The sequence below is a fragment of the Actinia tenebrosa genome, unplaced genomic scaffold (genome assembly GCF_029948245.1).
Source record: "Actinia tenebrosa isolate PJP-AT-01 unplaced genomic scaffold, QUT_ActTen_1.0 PGA_scaffold3__52_contigs__length_22856419, whole genome shotgun sequence".
Lineage (NCBI taxonomy): Eukaryota > Metazoa > Cnidaria > Anthozoa > Actiniaria > Actiniidae > Actinia > Actinia tenebrosa.
The window spans coordinates 22,118,712-22,140,382 of NW_028292580.1; the positions used below are offsets into that span (position 1 = coordinate 22,118,712).

Genomic DNA, 21,671 nt, shown 5'->3' on the forward strand with positions numbered 1-21,671 from the left:
ATGATTTTTTCTCTTCTTTTTTCTCTTCTTCTTCTTCTTCTTCTTTTTTTTTTTTTTTTTTTTTTTTCTCTCTCTCTTTTTTACTCCTTTTTTCTTTTCTTTCTCTTTTTTCTTTCCGCCTTTTTTCTCTACTCTTTTCTTTTCTTCTCTTTTTATTCCTTTTCAATTCCTGTTCACTCAGACTTCATTCTTTTCTCTCATTTCATTTCCTTTCTTTCTCTTTATCTAATTTTATACTTCCCTTTTTTTATTTTTTATTTTGTCTTTGTACTTGAAAATACGGCGTTCTCGTTATATGTTCCGGTCAGGAGTTTCCTATTTCAAAAAGATGGTGATGGATAGTGTATATATGTATATTTATAGCGGCGTGACCATACAATAAGAAAAATGCAATGATTTTATCAAAGGAAAGTCCTGTATGTGTACTGAGTGTGAAAGCTTATTTACTAATTGTTTAATCGCAACATGTACACTGCCGTGATTGAGCATTTTGATTAGATAATCAATAATATATCACCCCTTGATTGGTTTAACAAATGCTTCAATGCACCGTGACCGTGCCGTTATCGAATTTTTTTTTACAGTAGTCCGAAATCTGTTCTAACGAAGTCTGCTAAAATGTGTTATAACACTGATCTTGACCAGTGTGTGGGTTTTGATGAGGAAACTGATACTTGATAGTTAATATAGTACTTATGATGTTTAAGTAAACATTTTTCTAATCGTTTAAGAATAACGTGCTTTGTCAATTGAATAGCAAGTGAATACATATATTGCTTTTAATGCACTCATCTATAATCTCACTTTAGGTTGTCTCTCTGTACTCATGATCCCATGCAATAGACGATGTGTTGTTAAGGTGTACGTGGAAGTCATGGTCAATCATCATTCCTGATTATTCCTTATAAGTTCTCTCAGCCATCCAAATATTATCAGCTTTCTCGTTATAGCAAGATATCTATTTTAAGTTTTTACAGAATATTCTTTTCTGGCCAACAAGGAATAGAATGTATCAGTATATGTGGTTTATTTAGGGTTTCTCAAATTTACTCTCAAAGCATTCAAAATGAAAACGTCAACAAAAACACCCGGTCTTTCTTTTCATTTCTGCCTACTTTTATTTCTGCATTTTAATTATGAAGACTTCATCCATATAAATTGCACATATATTGACTTCTGACAACTATCAATGGTCGTTATTACTTTTGTTCTGATTTCGACAACAGCAGTCGGCCTATGAAAATCTGATTATAACATGCTGCTAAGCCTTATCACGAAGGCGCAATAAAATTCAGTTGCTAGTAAATAATCGCAATAGGCGCAATAAAATCCAGTTGCTAGTAAATAGCCCAGAACATAAATTTACTTCAAATACATCAACAAATGCTCGAGTAAAGACGAAGCAGTTATCTGCACAGGGGAAAAACGATTCACAGTCCTCGAGCTCCTCAACAAAAGGCCGCCACACACACAGGATGCAAGATTAGCGCACGCTATAACGCCCTTCAGTATGTTTTATTTATTTTTTAATACACCAAAAATATCACAAGCTTATATAGTTTAAAGGTTGTCCCAAACATTTTTGTTTTTATTTTTCGAGTTTACGAAAATAAATGCTCTAGGAAGAATGATCAAAAACGAGCCGTTAGACAAGATAGATTTTTTGCCTCTTTTCTCTGTTCGTTAATTTTTTCCCATGTACTTCTGCTTTAAAAATGGTATTGTTATAGGTTGTAGAATCTTTAAAAAAAGCCAAGTTTTCATTGCTTTAGAGAAAATTTGTGTCGTTTATTGATTTTACGTTCGCTCTATGTACTCAGCAAACTATTTCTTGTTCCTCTGCTTGTTGCTTTTTTAGTTGTTCTTGAGTTTCGGCGACTTCTTTGTCATCTCTTTTCCCTTCAATTAATATTTTGTCAAGTTCATCCAATTCCTCCTGGTTGCTCGCTGTAAACCAAAGGATTAGTTTGATGTAAGTTTGAATATTAGATGCATGTATAAGTAATTATTTGTATTATTGTACATTTCGGGAGTGAAATTAACGGACAATTCATATGCACACAAGTGACCTTTTTCAGGCTTTTTTGTTGGTTCGTTTGTTTGATGTTGTTGTTGTTGTTTTGCTCGCCTTCTACAACTAATAACTGCTTTGCGAGAGAACCGTATATAAAACTCATGTCTTTCATACAAAATAAGTTAAATATATCTAATATGGACTTTTTCCATTTGATTGCTTTTGCTTTGCCAAGCATTACCTTGCACAAGGCTTGGCTCTCATGGCCAAAATGGAATGGACCAAATCTACTTAGACGTAATGTTTTTCTATTTTTGACCACCTGTCATTTCTTAGAGTATCGTTTCTTTGTTTCTTCGGTTGCTCATGAGAAGAAACATGAATATGTATACAACTCAAAAAAACAATGTTATTTTCAAGGGAATGACATGAGGCATGGTTTGATCAAACATTGTGCCCAAGAGGATTTCGTCTATCGATGAAAAGTAAATGGCAGTACTAACCTGCAATGAATTTTAGGATCAGTCCATAGTCTTGAACATTCTGAAGGAGATCTTCTTCAGGTGCAGAAACATTAGCTCCATCAAGGCATAACCCGAGCTCAGTAAAGAAATCCTTTTCGCTGTCTGTCTCAGGAAAGTAGCATCCGTCTAGATACAGTTTTTGACCTTTTTCGCTTAAAAGCCTTTCAAGCTTTAAAAGATAAAAACGAAAATATTGGAAAGGAAGAAAAAAAAGAAACAGAAAAAAAAGAAAGAAATCATATATTATTTATTTCTTATGAATTCTAAGATATTAACAAACACTCAACTCAGGCTGTCAGACATTGATTCTCTTTTTCTAACTTATATCTGTGTGCCTACTGTTTGACCATTATATATAGACACGTGTAGCCAAGATTTTGCTTCAAATACTGCGCAAGTTCTCTTTACGTGCACTCGGACCGTTTTCTTGAAGCTTTCCCTCCATCAGGACGAGAAAAAGGTAGAAATGACGCCGTCTTGAGGAGGTCCGGTTTAAAGCCGACAACATGCGCACAAAAATGAATGTGCTCACGTTTTTAAGGTCGCGTCATTCACAGCTGTAACTCTGCTTATGACAAGAACTGATGCATATATGTAATCCAACAAGCTATACTTACAATGTAAAAGAGTTTCACGACGTTTTTTAAGGTCGCTTCATTCACAGTTGTTACTCTGATTAAGAACTGATGCATGTATGTAATCCAGCAAGCTCATACTTACCATGTAAAGGAATTTCACGACAAGTACTTCCCGCTCATCTCTTGTGTTGACAGACATCAACAGGCGTTCAATTGCTTCGATCTTGGCTTCTATTTTTGCTATCTGAAACAGTTCTAAAATATAACAACCAGGAGAGAGCTTAACGACGGAGCTCTTTATAAGCACTAGCATAACATTGGCATTATTTCAATAAATTAAGGTATAAAAGGAAGACCGCGTTGTCCCTCTTACCGGTATGTCAACAAAAATCCACTCCTAAATTCTAATTCGATCTATCGGTTACCTTATCAATAGTTCCCTTTACGGTTCCCTCCGCCATCTTGAAAGGTAGCCGTGCCTCTGCATCGAAGCGAGAAGAACGGTGAGCTTGCAATGATAGAGACATGTAAATAATTGTCCAAGGTGTTAAAAAAAAAGGTCTCAATCATTGCAAGCTCACCGTTCGTCTCGCTTCGATGCAAAGGCACGGCTACCTTTCAAGATGGCGCAGGGAACTGTGAAGGGGACTATTGGGTTGCAAACGGCCTTTTAGGCATTACGCTGTACAGGAGTGGTAAACGCATAAAATAGATTTTTAGAACTGTTAGTTTAGGTAATGTAATGAGGGACTTTAAGATTTGCAAAATCTAATTAATCTTGTGAATAACTTCTCTTTAGGGTTCTGTTCATTGGAGATTTCATTTAAAACGTTGTCAGTAAAGTCAACTTATCCACAGGAAAGGCAGACTTTGAAGACCCCCGGACCCTAAAGTGAAATTATTTACCGACCTCCGGTTGACGTCGCCGTCGTAGATTTTGCAAATGTTAAAGTCCTTAATTTTCTGAAGCAACGCTCTAGGAAAATGGCCATCTAGTTTCAGTTTAGATTTTGGCTTACCTGATAACAATTGCTCTTGTTCTTCTGTTTCTTCTTCGGTGACATGAGCCAGTTCATGAATCTTGTCTTCCAGTTTTCCAAGACTACACTTTCCACGAGCAATGATATTGCCCACAAAAACATCATTTGGAAGTTTAAGCTTTTTGGCCTGCTCGTCATATTCGACTGGACTAATTGTGAACAGAATCGGTGCTTTCTTCGTTCTGTAAGCGAATGTTTGGAAATTATTTGAAAAGTTAGTCTTTTACCTTTTTAAAGTTCTCTAGAAAAATAGATCTTGGAATGAATATGCTAAATTGCATTCAAATAAAAATGACATGTAGAGGAGAGAGGCTGGGACGTCGGGATACAAATATCCATGCATTGGCTCCGAACATGATGATATTTTATCCATCGAACACTAAAAACAAAACTTTGGAATAGATGGAAAGCACTGGTACACGTACCTTGACACCAAAGCTGCTTTACATTTAATGTTAGAACAGCCACCACGCAGGCTTCCGACTCTGGTCATCCACCCACCAAGCTTCGATTTGAAGGCAATTTGTCCGTTAATACCAAATGAGGTTTCCCTTTTTCCAATGACCTTAAACATGCTGCTGTATACCACACCTGTCACAATGTACATCTTCTGCTTAGAATAGGGACTCAATTTTTTATTGGACAGGATTGCATTTTCCAGCAGCGAACGTAGATCTGTATCTTCATAGTATATTTCGTCTATGTTGCCCAGTTCCATATCTCCCATGTTGCAATTAGTTTCACATTCGATCTTTGCATAGTCTAATGTTTTGAGACTAACGCTGTGCTTCTCCACCACTTCGGCTATTTCTTTTTTCTTCAGCTTCTTTTCACTCCTTCAATCAAAAAAGTTTTTAAACAGTTAATATTTTTGTAAAACGAAAGCTTGTAATATATTATTCGATACCACCCTCTTCCGATTTGTTGGATGCCCTTTGCAGCCAGCTCCCTACCATCACCCTCCCCTCTCTCCCCCTCTCTCCTCCTCTCTCCCCCCCTCTCTCCACCTCACTCCTCCCGCCATCAAACGTATCATTTATTTCCCTATTCGTTCTTTATTTTCTTGCATAAATTTACTTGTCCCTTTTTCCCACATGAAAACTGGTAGTCCTCGCCAGCCACCGTTTGAAACATCCCTTGCCCTCCCCCATAAATGTTGACAGGTCCCTAAGTGAATTTCATCGCAACATGATGATGACTCCAGTCCTTTCCATACCATGCTAAGCTAATCGAAAATCGGAATTGAAAAAAAAAAAAGCTAGACATCATAACGGGAAGATATGATAGTGAATGTGCTTTGACTTGGTTTTCAGATAAAAGGATGTCGGAATCCACAGCGGAACCAGTCAAAAGAATGCGAAAGCCACGTCTGGAGGTAATTTGAAACTTATAACTATCCAGCTGATCTGAAATAGTGCCGTAGAAATGATGACACTGCAAAACTGATGTCTCATGAAGCCTGCCAAAATTGACCAGCGAAAAATAAAAACATGTCCGCCATTGAAATAGGAATACGAAACACAATCATTGCGTCACTGTTATCAAAAGCTTATTATCAACGTTATTTTCCCCATTTGGTGTTCTGGAAATCCATAATTCCTAGAGTGTGGCTACCATAGGTATATTATGACGTAATGGTAAGGTACGTCATGTGATAAGCACATGGCATGTGAGAAAAGGGTAGCGGTCAAGCACATGGAGTGCGAGAAAGCTCGTTGTTTTCTGTGTTTATTGGTAGCTAGAATTCCCAAATAGTTCGGTAAGTTTATATCGTTGGTAATTTATAACATTTGTAAGCAACTGATTTAGGAACTTTATCATTTATGTAGAAAACTGCCATTCACCAACGCAACGTATGAACACAGTGGTTCGTTGATTGTATAAGGTTATGCAATAAAGTTTGGTAAGATGAACAAGCAGGCGCGTTTCGTCTAATGATTTCCGTAGCTACCACCCGCTCCTGGGGTCAGGAGTAACATAGAGGAAAATTGCAAATGTTCTCTATTCTGATTATTTAACATTTTTGTCAAATCAGCTGGATGTGCACGCGATTTATAATGTGACTTGTCAGTTTGGTTAGCGTGCGCGATCGTGACATTAACGAAGTGACACTGTCACGGTACTGTTATTACGACATCCTTTCAATCAATCACTCACCGCGTGTGAGATCACTGCTCAGCCAATAAAAACGTTCGGATAAGGCACCGTAACGATCGCACGTTTGTAGCGTGAGTTGTTTCTAGGCAAGTCATATAAAATTTGCTTAAACTCCTATGGACCTGACGTTACACGATCAAAAAGCGCACCTGCGACTTCTATGCATAATTACAAAAAAAACTACATTTTCCCCCAAAATTATCTTATTTTTTAGAATTAATGCTTACTTTGTAAGAAGACTCTCTGCAACCTCAGTATAGAACTTTTTGAAATTTTCATCGACATATTTCTCAAGCTCAGAAAGAACGATCATTTCCGAGTGATGGAATGGTTTCTTCCACCATGCGCGCTTTCGTTTGATAATCAGAGTAGAGGGCTTAATGCTGGAGCAACGACCATGGACAGCAGGGATGTACTCGGTGTGCCCAAAGTTTTCTTTTGCAAACTTGGTCAATAGTTTTTCTGCCATATCGCTGATTTATTTCTCCTGAAAATGGAAACACGTGTAAGGTAAGAATTTAATTTTGAAAAGTTAACGCAGTACCTCAGCAAGAAGGCGGTAAACGGGTGCATCATGTGTAGAAATATCAATCCCCCTCGCTACACAAAGCCTAACTATAAATTTCAGTTCGATCTGTGAATTAGCCGTGCCATGAATTTGGCCAGCCCAGAGATTCCTCAAGGAAGGCTTGAATCCGAATAGACCATTGACTCGTAGACTATGAGATTGAGAGGTCTAATTGTTTAAATAAAAACTACTAATCGGTCAAATAAATGAATTAAACAAAAGCATTTGAAATTAGGTCAACGAACGCGAGTTCAATACAGCCGCCATTTTCTTTGATTTTTAAAACTGGCACTCTTTACTAATAGTTGTCTTTCACTAATAAACAGACCACTAGTAGCTCAGCCAATCTGAGCGCAGCTTTAGCTAGTAGTGTAGATTAATACACAATAGGACCTTATTACTTGAAATGTTTGTCTCTGACCTAAAATATTTTGAATCAATTTTACACAAGATAAAGGACCTTTTCATTCTCTTTCGCCATATATATATAATTTATATACATTGTTTATTTTTGTCAAAATGGAAAGCCATGCTCAATGTCAAGCCCAAGCCTCAAGATTATGTTAGAACTCCGGAACTGGGAAGGAAGAGCAAAACATAGATAAATAATGAGGTGCTTTGGGATTCCATTGCATTCTACCATGTAGCATGTCATAACCAGTTGTCTCAAATAACCCAAGCCTGATGCCTTAGAGCATCTGAATTCCCGTAATAACGCACTGAGCTAAACAGACTTTACTTGAACAGATGCAACGCAAAGATATCACTCATAAAAAAATCATTATTAGGTATATTTCTTTCTATCATGTTATAAATCACGTAAGATCTATCAGTTAGAATCGAGACCTATTTTGTAGCTAGATAGCGGGATAGAGGTTATTTATTTGGAAAAGTCTAAAATCGCTAACGTCTCCCGTTTGCCAAAAGAGTGTCCCTTGCGTGATCAGTCTTTGTAAATCCAATGCTAACCCTCTCTAATACGCATGACCTCTCGTTCAATGGTTTAAATTATTCATTTGAAGTAGTGGAAGGTTTCGTTTCACGTCAGTTGTTTTTCCGTTTACACCGTTTATATCGAGTGGAAAAATAAGTTACAAGGCCTGGAGTTGCTAAAGATTCTGTGCGTAGTTGAACAAGGATACTGTCCCGTGAGTACTAAAATCCTAAAACCTCTTAAATCAAAATATCTTTGTAGCATAAAAGTTAGCCATTCAGTTATCTATTGGCCTGCTAAATCTGGATTCAAAACACTTACAGAATATTGAAACTGAACTGAAATGAGCTAAAATTGTTGTTCAGTTCACTCAGACTATTTAGGTTTTGACAAACTGATGTAATGAATGAATATAATGAATAAGCACTTGGAAACTCTGTCTTTGCAACAATCATTATTCTCAATTCATGAATAACTGAACTAGTAATTGGAACATCCTTCCTCTAAATTTGAAACGTTATGATATTTCACTACATGGTAATTACTCCTTGCTTCACTGATGTATTACGATGTGGACAAAAACAAAAACAAAACAAAAAAAAAAAAGAAAGAAAATTGCTTAAAAAATCAGGCCTAAGTATGACAAGTGAAGTTAATAATGTAGACAATACTTGAACTCTGTAGGACTTTTTGTTTCATTTAGGTTGTGGTTTTGCCTGTTTCGAGCCCACTGTAATTATTCTGGGTTCCAGAGACCGTGTGGGGCTTGGGGGCGCCCATACGGCCTCTGGCATCCAGGGTGCACTGTAATTGAATTGGTTTCAATTAATGTCGATGTGTTCTGGCAATGCCTTGTAGGTCACGAACGAAGTCAAATAAATAAATAAATAAATAAATAAATAAATAAATAAATAAATAAATAAATAAATAAATAAATAAATGAATGAATGAATGAATGAATGAATGAATGAATGAATAAATAAATAAATAAATAAATAGATAGCATAGATAGATAGATAGATAGATAAATAATTAGATAAATAAATAATAATTAGATAAATAAATAATTAGATAAATAAATAAATAAATAAATAATTAGATAAATAAATAAATAATTAGATAAATAAATAAATAATTAGATAAATAAATAGATGAATAAATAAATAGATAAATAAATAAATTCGAAATGCACATTAAAAATATACTTCGGCATAAGGTCGGCAAGCGTTTGTATGTGGTTACACTAGTTGCCGTACATTTCGTTTTGGTAAAACTTCGTCAAATTACTTTACAAGTCAATTTTATAGCCTTGAAGACAACCGAGAGCATGTCGAGATCTGCTCGTGGAATAACCATGATAAAAATAACCCAATTTAAAACAATTCTTTTTCTAATGAAATTTTGGGACATCATAACTATACTGCATAGACAGTAGCTATATTCTAAACTTATTGCGATGATATTTAAACACCTTTCTCGAGTAAATGAAATCGAAAGATTAAGTATATGTGTTATTTTTTTACTTATAATAAGGATAGTGTTATTACGATCAGTAAATCGAACTAGAACAATACAGTATCTCTAAGGGAGCACATGGACCTAAGTACATAATAACTAACTACTTACCTCAGTTAAATAATTGCCAGTAAGAACGTAGCAGTCTACTCAGTGGTACTCTAGATCTCTGAATGAATGTTCGAGAAAATCAGGAGTTTGAACTTTAAATTGTAAATCGAACGTTGCTGAAAGGTTTCAGAACTCTACGGAAAGTGAAAATGGTCTGTCAACTGAAAGTCAGATATGACATATAAATGAGTTTGAGGAAGGGGGCTTTCCCTATCGGGGCTTTCCGGTTGGCCTATTTTTAGAACTAAATCTGTACAGTTGTGTATTTTGTTCAATGATGGAATGCACACACCTTTGTTTTCTCAGTTTTAATACAGAAGGGATTTTTTGTAGTTTTGTTTTTAATGCTAAACCTGCCGGTTTTTTCTTTTTTGTTGGGGAAAAATAAATCATAAAAATCAAATTAAACAGGAAATGTAATTTGCGACACGTAGGAATCACAGTATTAGAGAGTTTTAGATTGCCTTTTTTTCTTCCCGCAAACGGCAAACGTGACCACGTTTTCATAGTTTTCCTGTGTTTTACTTTACTATTTACAAACCTTCTCACCAAGCGCAAATACTCTTTTGTTTTTCTACTACTTGGACTTTTTTGCGATTCTTTTTCAGTCATTTAAAAGAATAATAATAATTTAATAATTTTTCATTCAGGGCTTCTTTAATAGCGAAAAAAGATGATGATTTTCTATATTTTTAGTCTTTTAGAAATTTTAGAAATTTAAGTATTTAGTATTTATTTATTTATTGAATTTCCATTTATTATCTATTGAATAATTATAACGAATATAAGTTTAATTGATTTTCTATATTTTTGTTTTTTATTTTTTAGATATTTCTATTTAGTTATTTATAGATTATTGTAATTAGTTAGACAGCAGGTCCACATCAGCCTGTGGCTGCGTAGTTTAGTTAACCTGCTTAACAAATAAAAGTATGTATGTATGTATGTATGTATGTATGTAATTTTTTACTGGTCAACTGACGTTTCACGTTTGCCGTGAACGTAAATCTAAAACTCTCTATTACTACCATTACTCCTACTCCTACTGCTACTCCTACTACAACTCCTACTGCTACTCCTACTGCTACTCCTACTGCTACTGCTACTGCTACTCCTACTGCTACTCCGACTCCGACTCCGACTCCGACTCCGACTCCGACTCCGACTCCGACTCCGACTCCTAAAAATAAAAATAAAAATAAAAACGATATCAAGCTCTTAAAATGCAACTTACTATTAACGTTTCTTTACTCATAAGCGAATTTCTTACTACTTCCCTGCTAGCAGAATAGCTCTTCTATGAACGTCTGTTTTTGAAGTTAATGAGAGTACGAATCTTTATAAAAAATAAAATAAAATAAAATAAAAATAAAATAATAAAAAAATCAATAATTTATTGAGCATTACCGGCAGAAACATACCGAGTTGAGTGTAGTACGCTTGAGAGTGATACGAAAGCGGAAGTTTTTCCGTACCTTGTTGCTGTCATTGCTGCCCTCTTGACCCCCACCTATTGTCATAACTGAATAAGCATGTCTGCTAGACTTACCGGAAGGTGTAAGATATGAAAATATAGGCAAACAGGAACAGCAAAAAGAAGAAATGTTTAAACGCAGGCTGAACAGGCTATTATCCTGCGGCTTAAAAGACAATGATATTTTTACAAATATTTAAAATGTCTCCTTTTAACTTTAAAAGCTTAATAAATGTTTAGTAACCGTTGTGTATCCACTGGGAGTTGATTTTTTCAAAGCTATTTATGCCAAAAATTCGCTTCTTTCGAAAATGTTTCTCCCCCGTAGTAAAAATTTAATAAACATTTTTCGAAAAAAAGCGAAATTGCGGAACTAATTGAAGAACTAATTAATTACCTGGCCTTTTTCAAGCCAAAATAGAGAAAGAAAATCAAAAGAAAATTTGGCATGGCACGATTCAACTTTATTGCTCTCGTAACCAACATCACTGCTATCGCCATATATTATTTCATTCCCTTAGGGGATGATTGCAGTGCAAACCATCTATATTGATGATATTGAAATTTCGCTAGCTTGTACTAAATTTGGGGGGAGGGGGGGGGGGAGGGGGGTGACCAAGGCTTCTTAAAATGTTCAAAAGTGCATCAAGAGTATCAGTAGATTTTATTATAATTTTGTTAAACAGTGAACCGACGAGAATTTTTACCAAATATATCTTAATGTTGCCAAAAGGTAGAAAGGTAGGAACGTCGTATATTATCATCATATTATTCCTACCAATAAATGTATTTGGGGATCGACGTGTTCGTATATCATTCATGAAGTACCATATCACTATTGGAAGCCTCACAATTAAGTCTGAATTTTATCTTGATATTGAACGTGGAGGTCTTATATTAAATCAGGTTATCGAGCTCCAAAATGTGCATGCCGAATTTTTCACAACACCAAGTCTTAGTTCACATGTGACCGGTCACGCGCGGTCCTCAGACCATTAGAGCCATCAACAAGAATCAGTTTGAAAATATTTTTTCAGCTTCCAGGGTATCATTTTCCCGGGGGGGGAGGTTACTCCGCCAGAATTTAGGTAGGGTTGTTCCGCTGGGATTCTGAAAGGGTACACTGTTTATCATAAAAAAACTCAAATTTGTGGACCCTGTTTATGACAAAAGATATAATTTATTGCACTGAGTTCCTGTTTCAATTATCGCGTATCGTTTTTTACGACTATAATAACCAGTTTCGGTCAATACGAAAGTAGAATCCCTGAATATGACAGGAAACTCAGGAAGAACTTGGCACTTGAGTGAAATTGCATACCCTGTTTATGATAAGAAGCTCGAAAAACCACACCCTGTTCAGCGGATCACCCCCGTATAGTCCATATATGAGTGTAACCCCCCCCCGGATCACTTCCCAGAGCGTTCTCTGGGTATCAATCACATTATATTAGTATCCTTCGTAATCTGTCACTACGATAAAGTCAGAAATTTCAATTCCTTATTTTCGAAGTTCTCCAGTAACGTGTTGTAAATACAAAAAAATATGGAAGCCATTTTGCCACCAACTGACCTAGTAACATGAATACTTTCATTTGTGTTTTTGGGATTCACTTCCGGCGATCTAGACAATTATCCTAATAAAGAAATCTAGAAATGAACTCCACGGCACAGTTAATAAAAAAGGATATCCTGCGTTTCTCTGTACAACTAAAGAAAGTAGTTTTGGACGTCAATTACATCACCTCCCACGTAACTAACCAACAAAGTTTAGTAATAAGCTTCAGCAAATTTAATTTAGACTCGTGCCTTGAAAGTGTTCCGTTAGTAAGTCTATGTGATGAATATGCTGAATAGTGCTATAGAAAGATAAAAATACATTCTCAAATGGGAGGATGCATGGGATGAGAGTGGTTAAAATGGGAGGAGGAAAGGGGATATGGCCCCAATTTTTTTGTCTCATGTCCCTACATCAGTTTACCTCGAATTTCACCTATATATGCTGCATCCCTAGGGTTTTCTCATGAATTTCCCGTATTCCGTATACATCCCCAGTTTTCCCCTCGTCAATCCTTCATCGCTTCTCTGGCATGTCCCTACATCAGTCTACCTCGAATTTCACCTATGCAGCATCCCTTGGGTTTTCTCGTGAATTTCCCGTATTCCGTATACATCCCCAGTTTTTCCCTCGTCAATCCTGCATCGCTTCTCTCGTATTCCTACCTCTCGTTTACCTCGAATTTCTCCTATGCTGCATCCCTAGGATTTTCTCCTGAATATCCCGTATTCCGGCCTTATCTTATATCCCCAGGTTTCCCCCAGAAATATTCCCTATACTTTATTCTTTATATCTAAGGTTTTGCCTCGAATCCCGTACCGGTTCTCTCGTATCCATTAGGTTGGTTTTCCCTCGAGTTATCTATATCCCGTATACCATATCGCTTGGGATGCGTCTCAAATATCCCGTATTCCGCATCCTGTATCCCTTTTAAAATATGCTGCATCCCGTGGTTTTGTTAAATATATATTTAATTTTCTGTTATAAGGCATTCATTTTAGAGCAGTTTTCCTATGACTGCGAAAACGTCAGTACCGTATGCGTGCCTTGTCGCGATCGTGATGTTTTCTAGACTTTTGATCAGGGGATTTTTTTTCACGCAATGTGATTGGTCTGGCAGTTCCTTCACATTGGCGTGACCGTGTGCACGCCGTGTTCATGCCGTGTTTCGTGCATTTGATTGGTTGGAGATTAAATTCTCGTGCAGTGTGACTGGTCTGGCGTATGCCGTGCCGTATGGCCCCCGTATTCGTGCTGTGAGCTTTTCACAGTTGTACGAAAACTGCTCTAACCAATGTTTGCTACTTGGGTTCTTCCCACGGTTCCTTGAAGGTATATTCATCAACAGAAGTCCACATATACATATGTAATTTTGATTACGATTCACACATCTTAATCGTTTTTTTATCATCTTTATCAACAACCGGCCAAGTCTTTAGAGATTAAAGGATCCTGATACAGATCATAAGATAGCTCAAAGAAAATATTCAAGGGATTTTCATGAGTTTAGATTGATACACGATCGGGGAGATCAATGGCGGCACTGGACCACCGTGGATTGGGTTTTAGATTAACAAAGCTTAAAGTGCACATGAACCCTTCGACAATACTTTCAGCACTGATTCTACATGAAGTAAATAGTTGAATGGTAAAATATTTCTTGATTTGAGTGATGCGTTTCTAAGTTATGAAGGTTTATACTTTCAATATGCTAATGAGCGTGACGTCTATTAAGGCTTAATTAAATATACAAAATCGAACTGGTTCATAGATACAGTATTTAAAAAGCATCATTATTTTACTCATGGTTTACATGAAAGCTATTTAAAATTTTTATTTTCAAAATGGCCAGCATTTAGTATTACTAGTTACAACAAAAACACTCAAATACCTTACCTGACGTCACCATCATTTACATATTGGAAGTATAAACCTTCATAACTTAGAGACGCATCACTTAAATCAAGAAATATTTTACCAATCAACTATTTACTTTATGCAGAACCAGTACTGAATGTATTGTCAAAGGGTTCATTTGCACTTTAAAACTGATTAGTATCAAAAGTAAAGGCTCGTCCAATTTTGACAACTTTCAAAACACCACTCGGGCTATAAACCCTGAATCGTACTCGAGATTGTAGGTGCGATTTTTTTGTTTAAAATACACTCGAACGAAATTGAGAATCTTACTGGGACTCTACTTAGTACAATTGAGGATTTAATTGTACTCCTTTTTTCCAATCAGAATCGAAAAATTTTGTTGAGTGTATAAAAATCGATGTAAAAAAGAAAACTTAACCCCAGTTAAATTAACCAATCCAAGGCATTGACTTTACTAACAATTTAACTGTCACACCTCTAAGACTGATTACGCATACGTCAGTTCAAAATATCACTTTTATCGCATATTATTCATAAAACAACCTCCGGGCTTATCAAAGTCATGAATTTAACCGACAGATTGAATGGGAAAATTAACGGTTGAGATTTGCAAAGGGTGAAAGAAGTTACAAACTCGGAAAAAAACTTAAAATCAGGGGAGAGATCCAACTAATTCTACTCGCATGTGATGTCGAGTCCAGGAATCGAATTGGAGGCCTCAGAGGTGAGAGGCGAGTGCGCTACTGCTACTAATCACAAAACAACTCGTTATTCCCTGTCAATGGAGCACGAATTAATTCTATCCATTGCCTGCCTAAACTATCTTGAATTTTCCTTCGTGATTTTACGCTGCTGTTGCAGGTAGATTTAAAAATCCCACCTAAAGACTACCTTCGATAAATATGTCTCAACTCTTGGCGAAAGTGTTACATCCCTCCTTCGTTCCATCGATATCTTTCGATCCAGAGTTGATTGTATGTATCGTAGTTGCGCTTTTACTGATGGCGGTGAGGCTCAATCAGTGTGCCCCTGCAACTATTTTATCCTTTCAATTACTTTATGCGGTCCATTGTGCTCAGTCTTTTGAGAAAACCGTTTCCTCCTTGATTCATTTGTCAAATACGAAAAATCTACCAAAATTACAGCCGGCTTACTCGTCAATTTCCTTTATCCATTTCCTCTCATTTTTTGCTTGTAATATTTTTTTCTTTAGCACTTGAAATCAATTTTGTCGGTTGTACAGTGAATTCTTAACACTAAAGCTCGCATTTTTCCTTTTTCCTTTTCCTCTCATTTTTTCCTTGTAAATGTATTTTCTTCGGCGCTTAATGATTCAATTATGTCGGTTGCATTGTGAAGTCTTAACACTAAAGCTCGCTTTTATCCAACTCTCCATCTGATTAACATTATAATATTAATCGCTTTACGCTGCAATCCACATACTATACTGAGTCATGTCGCAGGGGATTCAAAGAAGCGCCTTCTTTTCGTCTAACCAGAAACTCCAGATCGGAAACACATTACTCTTCTTATCGATTAATGAACGCTATCAATGCTTAAACGATAACGATTAAGACCTATTATTTTACAGTTATAGATCCCACTTATCACCTGCTAACGTATGTTCTATTTGTCTCAGGTTATTAAACAGGGGAACCGGCTTTCCATTCGAGTCAGCCTGGACGAATAATTAGACATCATTTTCATTGGACACGTGCGTGTAACGCCGACTGGCTATTAGAAAACACTAATTTTTGCAAATGAGTCATCGGCTTGGAGGATTAAAGAAGAAGAGGCTTCTCCTAGCAAGGTAAGTTTATGACGAATGTTTATGATTTGAGCCCATGGCTCCGATCTATTTGATCAGCTTTGTCCCACGTCACACTTACTATCGTTCTCAATAACGTTAATTGCACGTACTTTCGCTTGTATAGCTCATAAATAAATATGGTTTGATCGCATAGAGACCAACATATACACGTTCTCGTTGGTTTATTGAGAAGAACTTTGGAATGCGCTGAACCAGAAAGACAGAATTCTCCGTTGATCCCCGTTCCAAAGGGTATGTGCATATATGTGACTGAAAACTGAAAGATTTCGAAAGTTCAGTAAAATGCTGTATTGATAACTTATCCAAATAGATATTGATATCATCAAGGGGCCGGAATAATAGAAGAACGTATTCAGTTACAAAAGCGAAGAATAAGCCTAGATTTACGGCTACTAACAAACTTACATTGGGAACAGAGTTCGATTCGCTTCGGGTAGATTTGGACAAACACGTCACTGAGTGAACTGTTCGCGTCAAAACCGCGCGAACGCCAAGAATATTTAACCTCTCCAGGGTAGTGCAGATTAAGCAGTTCAAAATGGACATTCGATCCAAAATGGATCAACAATACATTTATGTATAGATATAAATATATGCTATATGTATACATATTAAATGGGATTGCTTCTATAGATTTTTCAGTATTCCCCTTTTGTCGGACGGTCCTTCTTTGTTGTTACATGATATCGAATGTCAATGTGCTAAATATTATAAGTAAATATTCACTCGCTCTTTTCACAAGGACGACTGAAGATGATGAAAGTTCGTACACTTTTTATTCATTTATTATCTTAACATTTGTACAGGGTATAATGATAATACTGTCTCGCCGGGTGAAAATCCTTCTTCAAGACGCAAATGCAATTCGGGATGATAAAATTCGTAGATGTAATAGGGTAATACGGACAACAGATATTATACTTTCTTTCATGCCACAGTACTTAAAAAGGAAAGAGAAATTAAACTGTCACTTTCGAAAGAGAAAAAAATACGCAAGATCGATGAAAAGGATTCCGTTCCATTTCCAAGTGGAAATGATAACCATTGTCGATTTCGGTGGTCATCATCGCCATCGTCTCGTTCTTTCTTTTAATTCATCTGGCACATTCTGCCATGCCTGAGGATATTTCAGATCTTGCTAAATTTCCATATAGATTAGATTAACGGGTTTTCTCTTTGTGAGCTCTTTCCAGAAGCCACCCGTTGAAAAGAATTCATCATACATGGACTTTTTCTCAGTTGGACAGACTAAAGTCTGAATAAAAGTCGATTAGATATGATTGATATAGCTTTGATCCAAATACGGACAAAAAGAACTGTATATTATTAAAGGTGTTTCAATTATTTCTTTCATTAAGTACTTTTTAGAATATTAGAAAGTTAATTAATAGAAGTAATTTCATAAGTATGTTTACACAAAATCCTGATCAGTCTAGCTGTCAAACAAAGTTATTATTGTACATAGACCAGAATGCATGAAGATATCTTTGTTCTGCAAAGTCCATTGGAACATCGAGGACAAGACTTCCAATTCCTCTTTTATTCATTACTATGACGACTAGCTGCTGATTTATTCCCTGTAGGAGTACCTGATGACGATTTTAAGAAATAAATTGAAAATATAAATTAGTTAAGCTAATAAAGCTGGAGATCTTACTCTCTCTCTCTCTCTCTCTCTCTCTCTCTCTCTCTCTCTCTCTCTCTCTCTCTCTCTCTCTCTCTCTCTCTCTCTCTCTCTCTCTCGCAAACGTCAAGGAAGATCATGTGATTAACGTCTTGCCGCGTTTGCCGTTCGCCTTCCCTCGTTTCAACGTTAAGGCTAATATTTTCCCGTTTATCGTAAGCACGATAATTAAGCTCTCTAATAATATCAACTGATAACGCTTGTAAAAGTCTTTAGGGGGAGTTTGCAGTAGCTATACAGTCAGGTAGTTCATATAGCAAAAACATCCAACGTGATATTGTATACAGTCAATTCAAAAAACGTTGTCGTCGACCGGCTCAAGCCTACGCGACTGGACCGAAAGGAATATGGGTAAAAATCACTGAAGCGGTTAAATATTCGTTCTGAATTAATTGTTCCCGCTAGTAATAAGATAATAATGGCGAGAAACAATCCTTCAAATGCATGTCTTCGGGTTTAGGGATAGAAAAACTTGACATAGTAGTTATGATTCAGTTCACAATCCCGAAAATATGAAGGCATTTAAAAAAGTCTCCTTCAACATTTCCCGCTCGCCTACGAAGGTTGGTGCTGTAAACCAGGCATAACTAGTCAGATAAAATTATGGAGTCAACTCGGCTTCAATGATTACTACCCAGAGTTCCTTTCGGTTCAGTCGCGTAGGCTTGAGTTGGTCGACGACAACATTTTTTGAATTGACTGTATCTGCGTAGCGCACCCTGAGCTGGGGGTCCATCCGTAAAAGAAAAGGGTCACGGAACGTTCATTTGCCGTGATGACGGCCGCAAGCATTAGCTAGACTGCAACCAGTCCCACTTTTCCCTCGGACTCACATTCTCGTTCCCAGATCCTCCTCGGTTGTCGTCACTCTCCGTCAGAGGCTCTGGGAAACCCAACAATTCTCGCAATTTGATTGGCTTTTAAGAAGAACGATATATCTACTTTTTGATTGGATAATCGATTTTTTTTTGTTTGTTTTTGTTTTTGTTTTTTTGTTTGTTTTTTCTTTTGTTCGCCACTTGTAGATTTCACAAAGCCAAAGGCTTGTGTATGCTTGACTTGGCTTGTCTTGAAAAGAGTTCGAGCATGCGACGTGAGGACGCGGTCGCAATAAGCCTTTTCATATTTTAAGAATTTTTTTTTCTTCTGTCTAAACCTTCTTTTGTTCTTAATTAAGCAAAAGAAGGTGAGAAATTCGGGATAAAATCGCATGCGCAGTGGAATCGATTCTTAAACTATGAAAAGGCTTATATCCTTGCTTCCGGTTGTAGGGTTTCCCAGAGCCTCTGACGGGGAGGAACGACAACCGAGGAGGGTCTGGGAACGAAAGTGTCGGACTCAGTAAAGACGAGTGTTTTATGGGATTCCTGTGGATCTTCTCCCCGCTTACTCGGCCCCAATCTCCGCGCGAGTCCACAGGAATTGCGGAAACACTCTTCTTACTGATTCAAGGGGGGAAAAGGGACTGCTCGAAGTTTAGCATTAACGAGAGGAAATGCTTAGGTAATACGGGAACTAGCATCCCAGATATTAATGTTAACGTGACAAATGTTTGTTTCTGGGGTAAAGACCTCCAAGTCAATATCCTAATTTATTCCCTGAAACACTTCATTATCTTTTACCGTTTTATTTAGTCCATTAATGTTGAACGCTTTCATTTGTGCCGCTACTAAGACTATAGGTTCTTTGACTCGGTAGACAATATGACGATTGGCAGACAATGATATATATTAATATGTCATTTGTTTTGCATTTTATCCGAGTCGTGAGAAGACGTGTCAGAATGAAGAATATCCTTATCCAAGCTGATTAGCACGTATAGCCTACAATCCTGTATTTTGTCTATAGTGATTGATTCGAGATTAGTACAGATTTTATTTTAACAAGATTGCAATAAGTATTGTCAATCCCGCATGGATATATACTTAGGCGGAAATCAAGGCGGATCAAGCCTACTTTACTTCTTATCTAATCCCAAAATCTTTAATGAAAATTTCTAAAAATTTCTAAAGTTTTTGAATTTTGATAAATTTTGATATGTTTTTCTTTTTATTATTGTTTTTTTCCTCGTCAATTTTAATGTTAATCATGTTTGTACTGTACTATGTAAATAGTATGGAGAGGGAACATCAATTGGGACGAAAGATCTGGTTTCTTCGCCAGTCGCAAAATTTGTATGTCTCAAGTTTTATAAAATGTATCATTTAGTATATTTATATCGTGATAAATAAACTAAACTAAACTAAACTAAACTAAAACGTGATAGATAGATAAACGAAGACTTTAAGAAAGAAAGAAAGGAAGAAAGAAAGAAAGAAAGAAAAAAGAAAAGAAAAAAGAAAAGAAAAAAGAAAATAAAGACAAAAGTAAACATGAAGCAAAAATTTATTTTGCATCGATATAGCTAAAAATACGGAGTCCTTCATATACCTCCTCATTCTTTCACATTATTACTTTTATGCTTTTATTCGGTAGTTTTAACAATGGTTAAAACCGTAATTTATCTCCTTAGAACTTGCCTAGAGTTTCCATCATGTCTGCGGGCTAGCTAATTAGCACTCACCAATATATGCATGCTCTCTTCTAATTGGCAATTCCAGCCAAGGGCTAACTGACTATTACATCTCACTCACATACAGTTATAATTAATAAACGGTAATTGAAAAATATTGCCAGAAAAGGTACTTTACGTGTACAACCAATCTAACGAACGCTGATCACGCAAATGTAATCGAACTGATAGCGTTGTTGTTGTTGTTTTCATGCACCACTTTAAATATTATCGAATTAAAAAAGCTATTGCAAATGAATTATGTACAACCATTTGAAGTTTCTCTCTTTCTTCCCTCCTTCCTTCTTCTTCTTCTTCTTCTTCTTCTTCTTCTTCTTCTTCTTCTTCTTCTTCTTCTTCTTCTTCTTCGTTCTTCGTTTCTATTTCCTCTACCTTTCCCTCCAGTGCTCTTTCTCCTGACACATGCATCCTTCCATTTTAAATACACTTTAAGTATCACGTCAGTCCGAATCATCTGCCTCGAGGGAAGGCATTAGTAAAGTATATTAACTTCAGTGTATCTGACATGTTGGCAAAGGGCTTAAAGACTGTCTTAAAAAATGTTCACGCAACTACAAATGACCTGTTTAGCTCTATTGGGCATGCGCCCGCAGTCGAATTTATCGAATTTTGTATTTCCCCAGTATCGAGATTTCTATCAAGAATACTATTTCTTGTCTTCACTATTATCTTACACACACTTGCATCAGTGTATTTCAGATTTCGTATCAGAGACTTAAGGACGTTCGCGGTCAAATGAAGCTGCAATCGGATTTTCTTTTAAATTTAGCACTATGTTACCCAAACATACATATTCTTCTCCAAAAAATGAAAAGAAAAAAAAAAAAAAAAAAATGCGGCTCACCAACTGAAATTCGCTTTTTGCTAAACGATGAGCAAATATGGTATTCAGAGAATAAAAGACGCGCGCTATAGAGTAATCTGAGGTATCAACGAAACTATTCGAAAAAATCTAACACATAAAGAAATTCAGAAAATAACGAATGGTCATTAAACATGACTTCCTTTAACATTTCGGAATAAGAAGCATGAGTGTAAGAGTTAGTGATCAGGATTTATGACACTTTCAATCCATGCGATGTTCTGCGATGTAGCCAAATTGCGTTGAATGTTTTTCGTACATTTGATGTCAATCATTCCCTTGCAATTAGAATTTTATAAAATTCACATATGTTGTAGAATTGGGTTGTATCTTAATTCAAGACAACGAGAAATGGGGGTCACCGACTT

General features: G+C 36.4%; 2 protein-coding genes across 5 annotated transcripts in view; one reads left to right on the forward strand and one right to left on the reverse strand.

Annotated features, from left to right (window-relative positions):
- Nucleotides 1-1,094: 1,094 nt before the first annotated feature.
- LOC116286533 (uncharacterized) lies at nt 1,095-9,613 on the reverse strand. The gene is made up of 7 exons (XM_031693075.2): nt 9,442-9,613; nt 6,541-6,800; nt 4,582-4,992; nt 4,136-4,338; nt 3,259-3,371; nt 2,518-2,707; nt 1,095-1,947 (listed from the first exon to the last, which is right to left on the reverse strand). The coding sequence occupies exons 2-7, from the start codon at nt 6,780-6,782 to the stop codon at nt 1,817-1,819; spliced, it is 1,290 nt and encodes a 429-aa protein (XP_031548935.1). The 5' UTR covers nt 6,783-6,800; nt 9,442-9,613; the 3' UTR covers nt 1,095-1,816.
- The window catches only part of LOC116286534 (octopamine receptor beta-2R), a 54,368-nt gene continuing 40,611 nt past the window's right edge, over nt 7,915-21,671 (forward strand). For 3 of the 4 annotated variants that reach the window (XM_031693077.2, XM_031693076.2, XM_031693079.2), the window contains exons 1-2: nt 7,915-8,029; nt 15,994-16,164. The gene's annotated coding sequence lies outside the window, so the exon portion shown is untranslated. Of the gene's footprint in view, nt 8,030-15,993; nt 16,165-16,318; nt 16,417-21,671 lie in introns of all 4 variants that reach the window. The other variant, XM_031693078.2, reaches the window with a different exon arrangement.

Coding starts and splice junctions, on each gene's coding strand:
- LOC116286533 (XM_031693075.2), bottom strand. CDS start 6,782: ATGGCAGAAAAACTATTGACCAAGTTTGCAAAAGAAAACTTTGGGCAC. Junction 4,339..4,581: donor AAAGCAGCTTTGGTGTCAAG/GTACGTGTACCA, acceptor ATTCGCTTACAG/AACGAAGAAAGCACCGATTC. Junction 1,948..2,517: donor GATCCTAAAATTCATTGCAG/GTTAGTACTGCC, acceptor TTTGGTTTACAG/CGAGCAACCAGGAGGAATTG.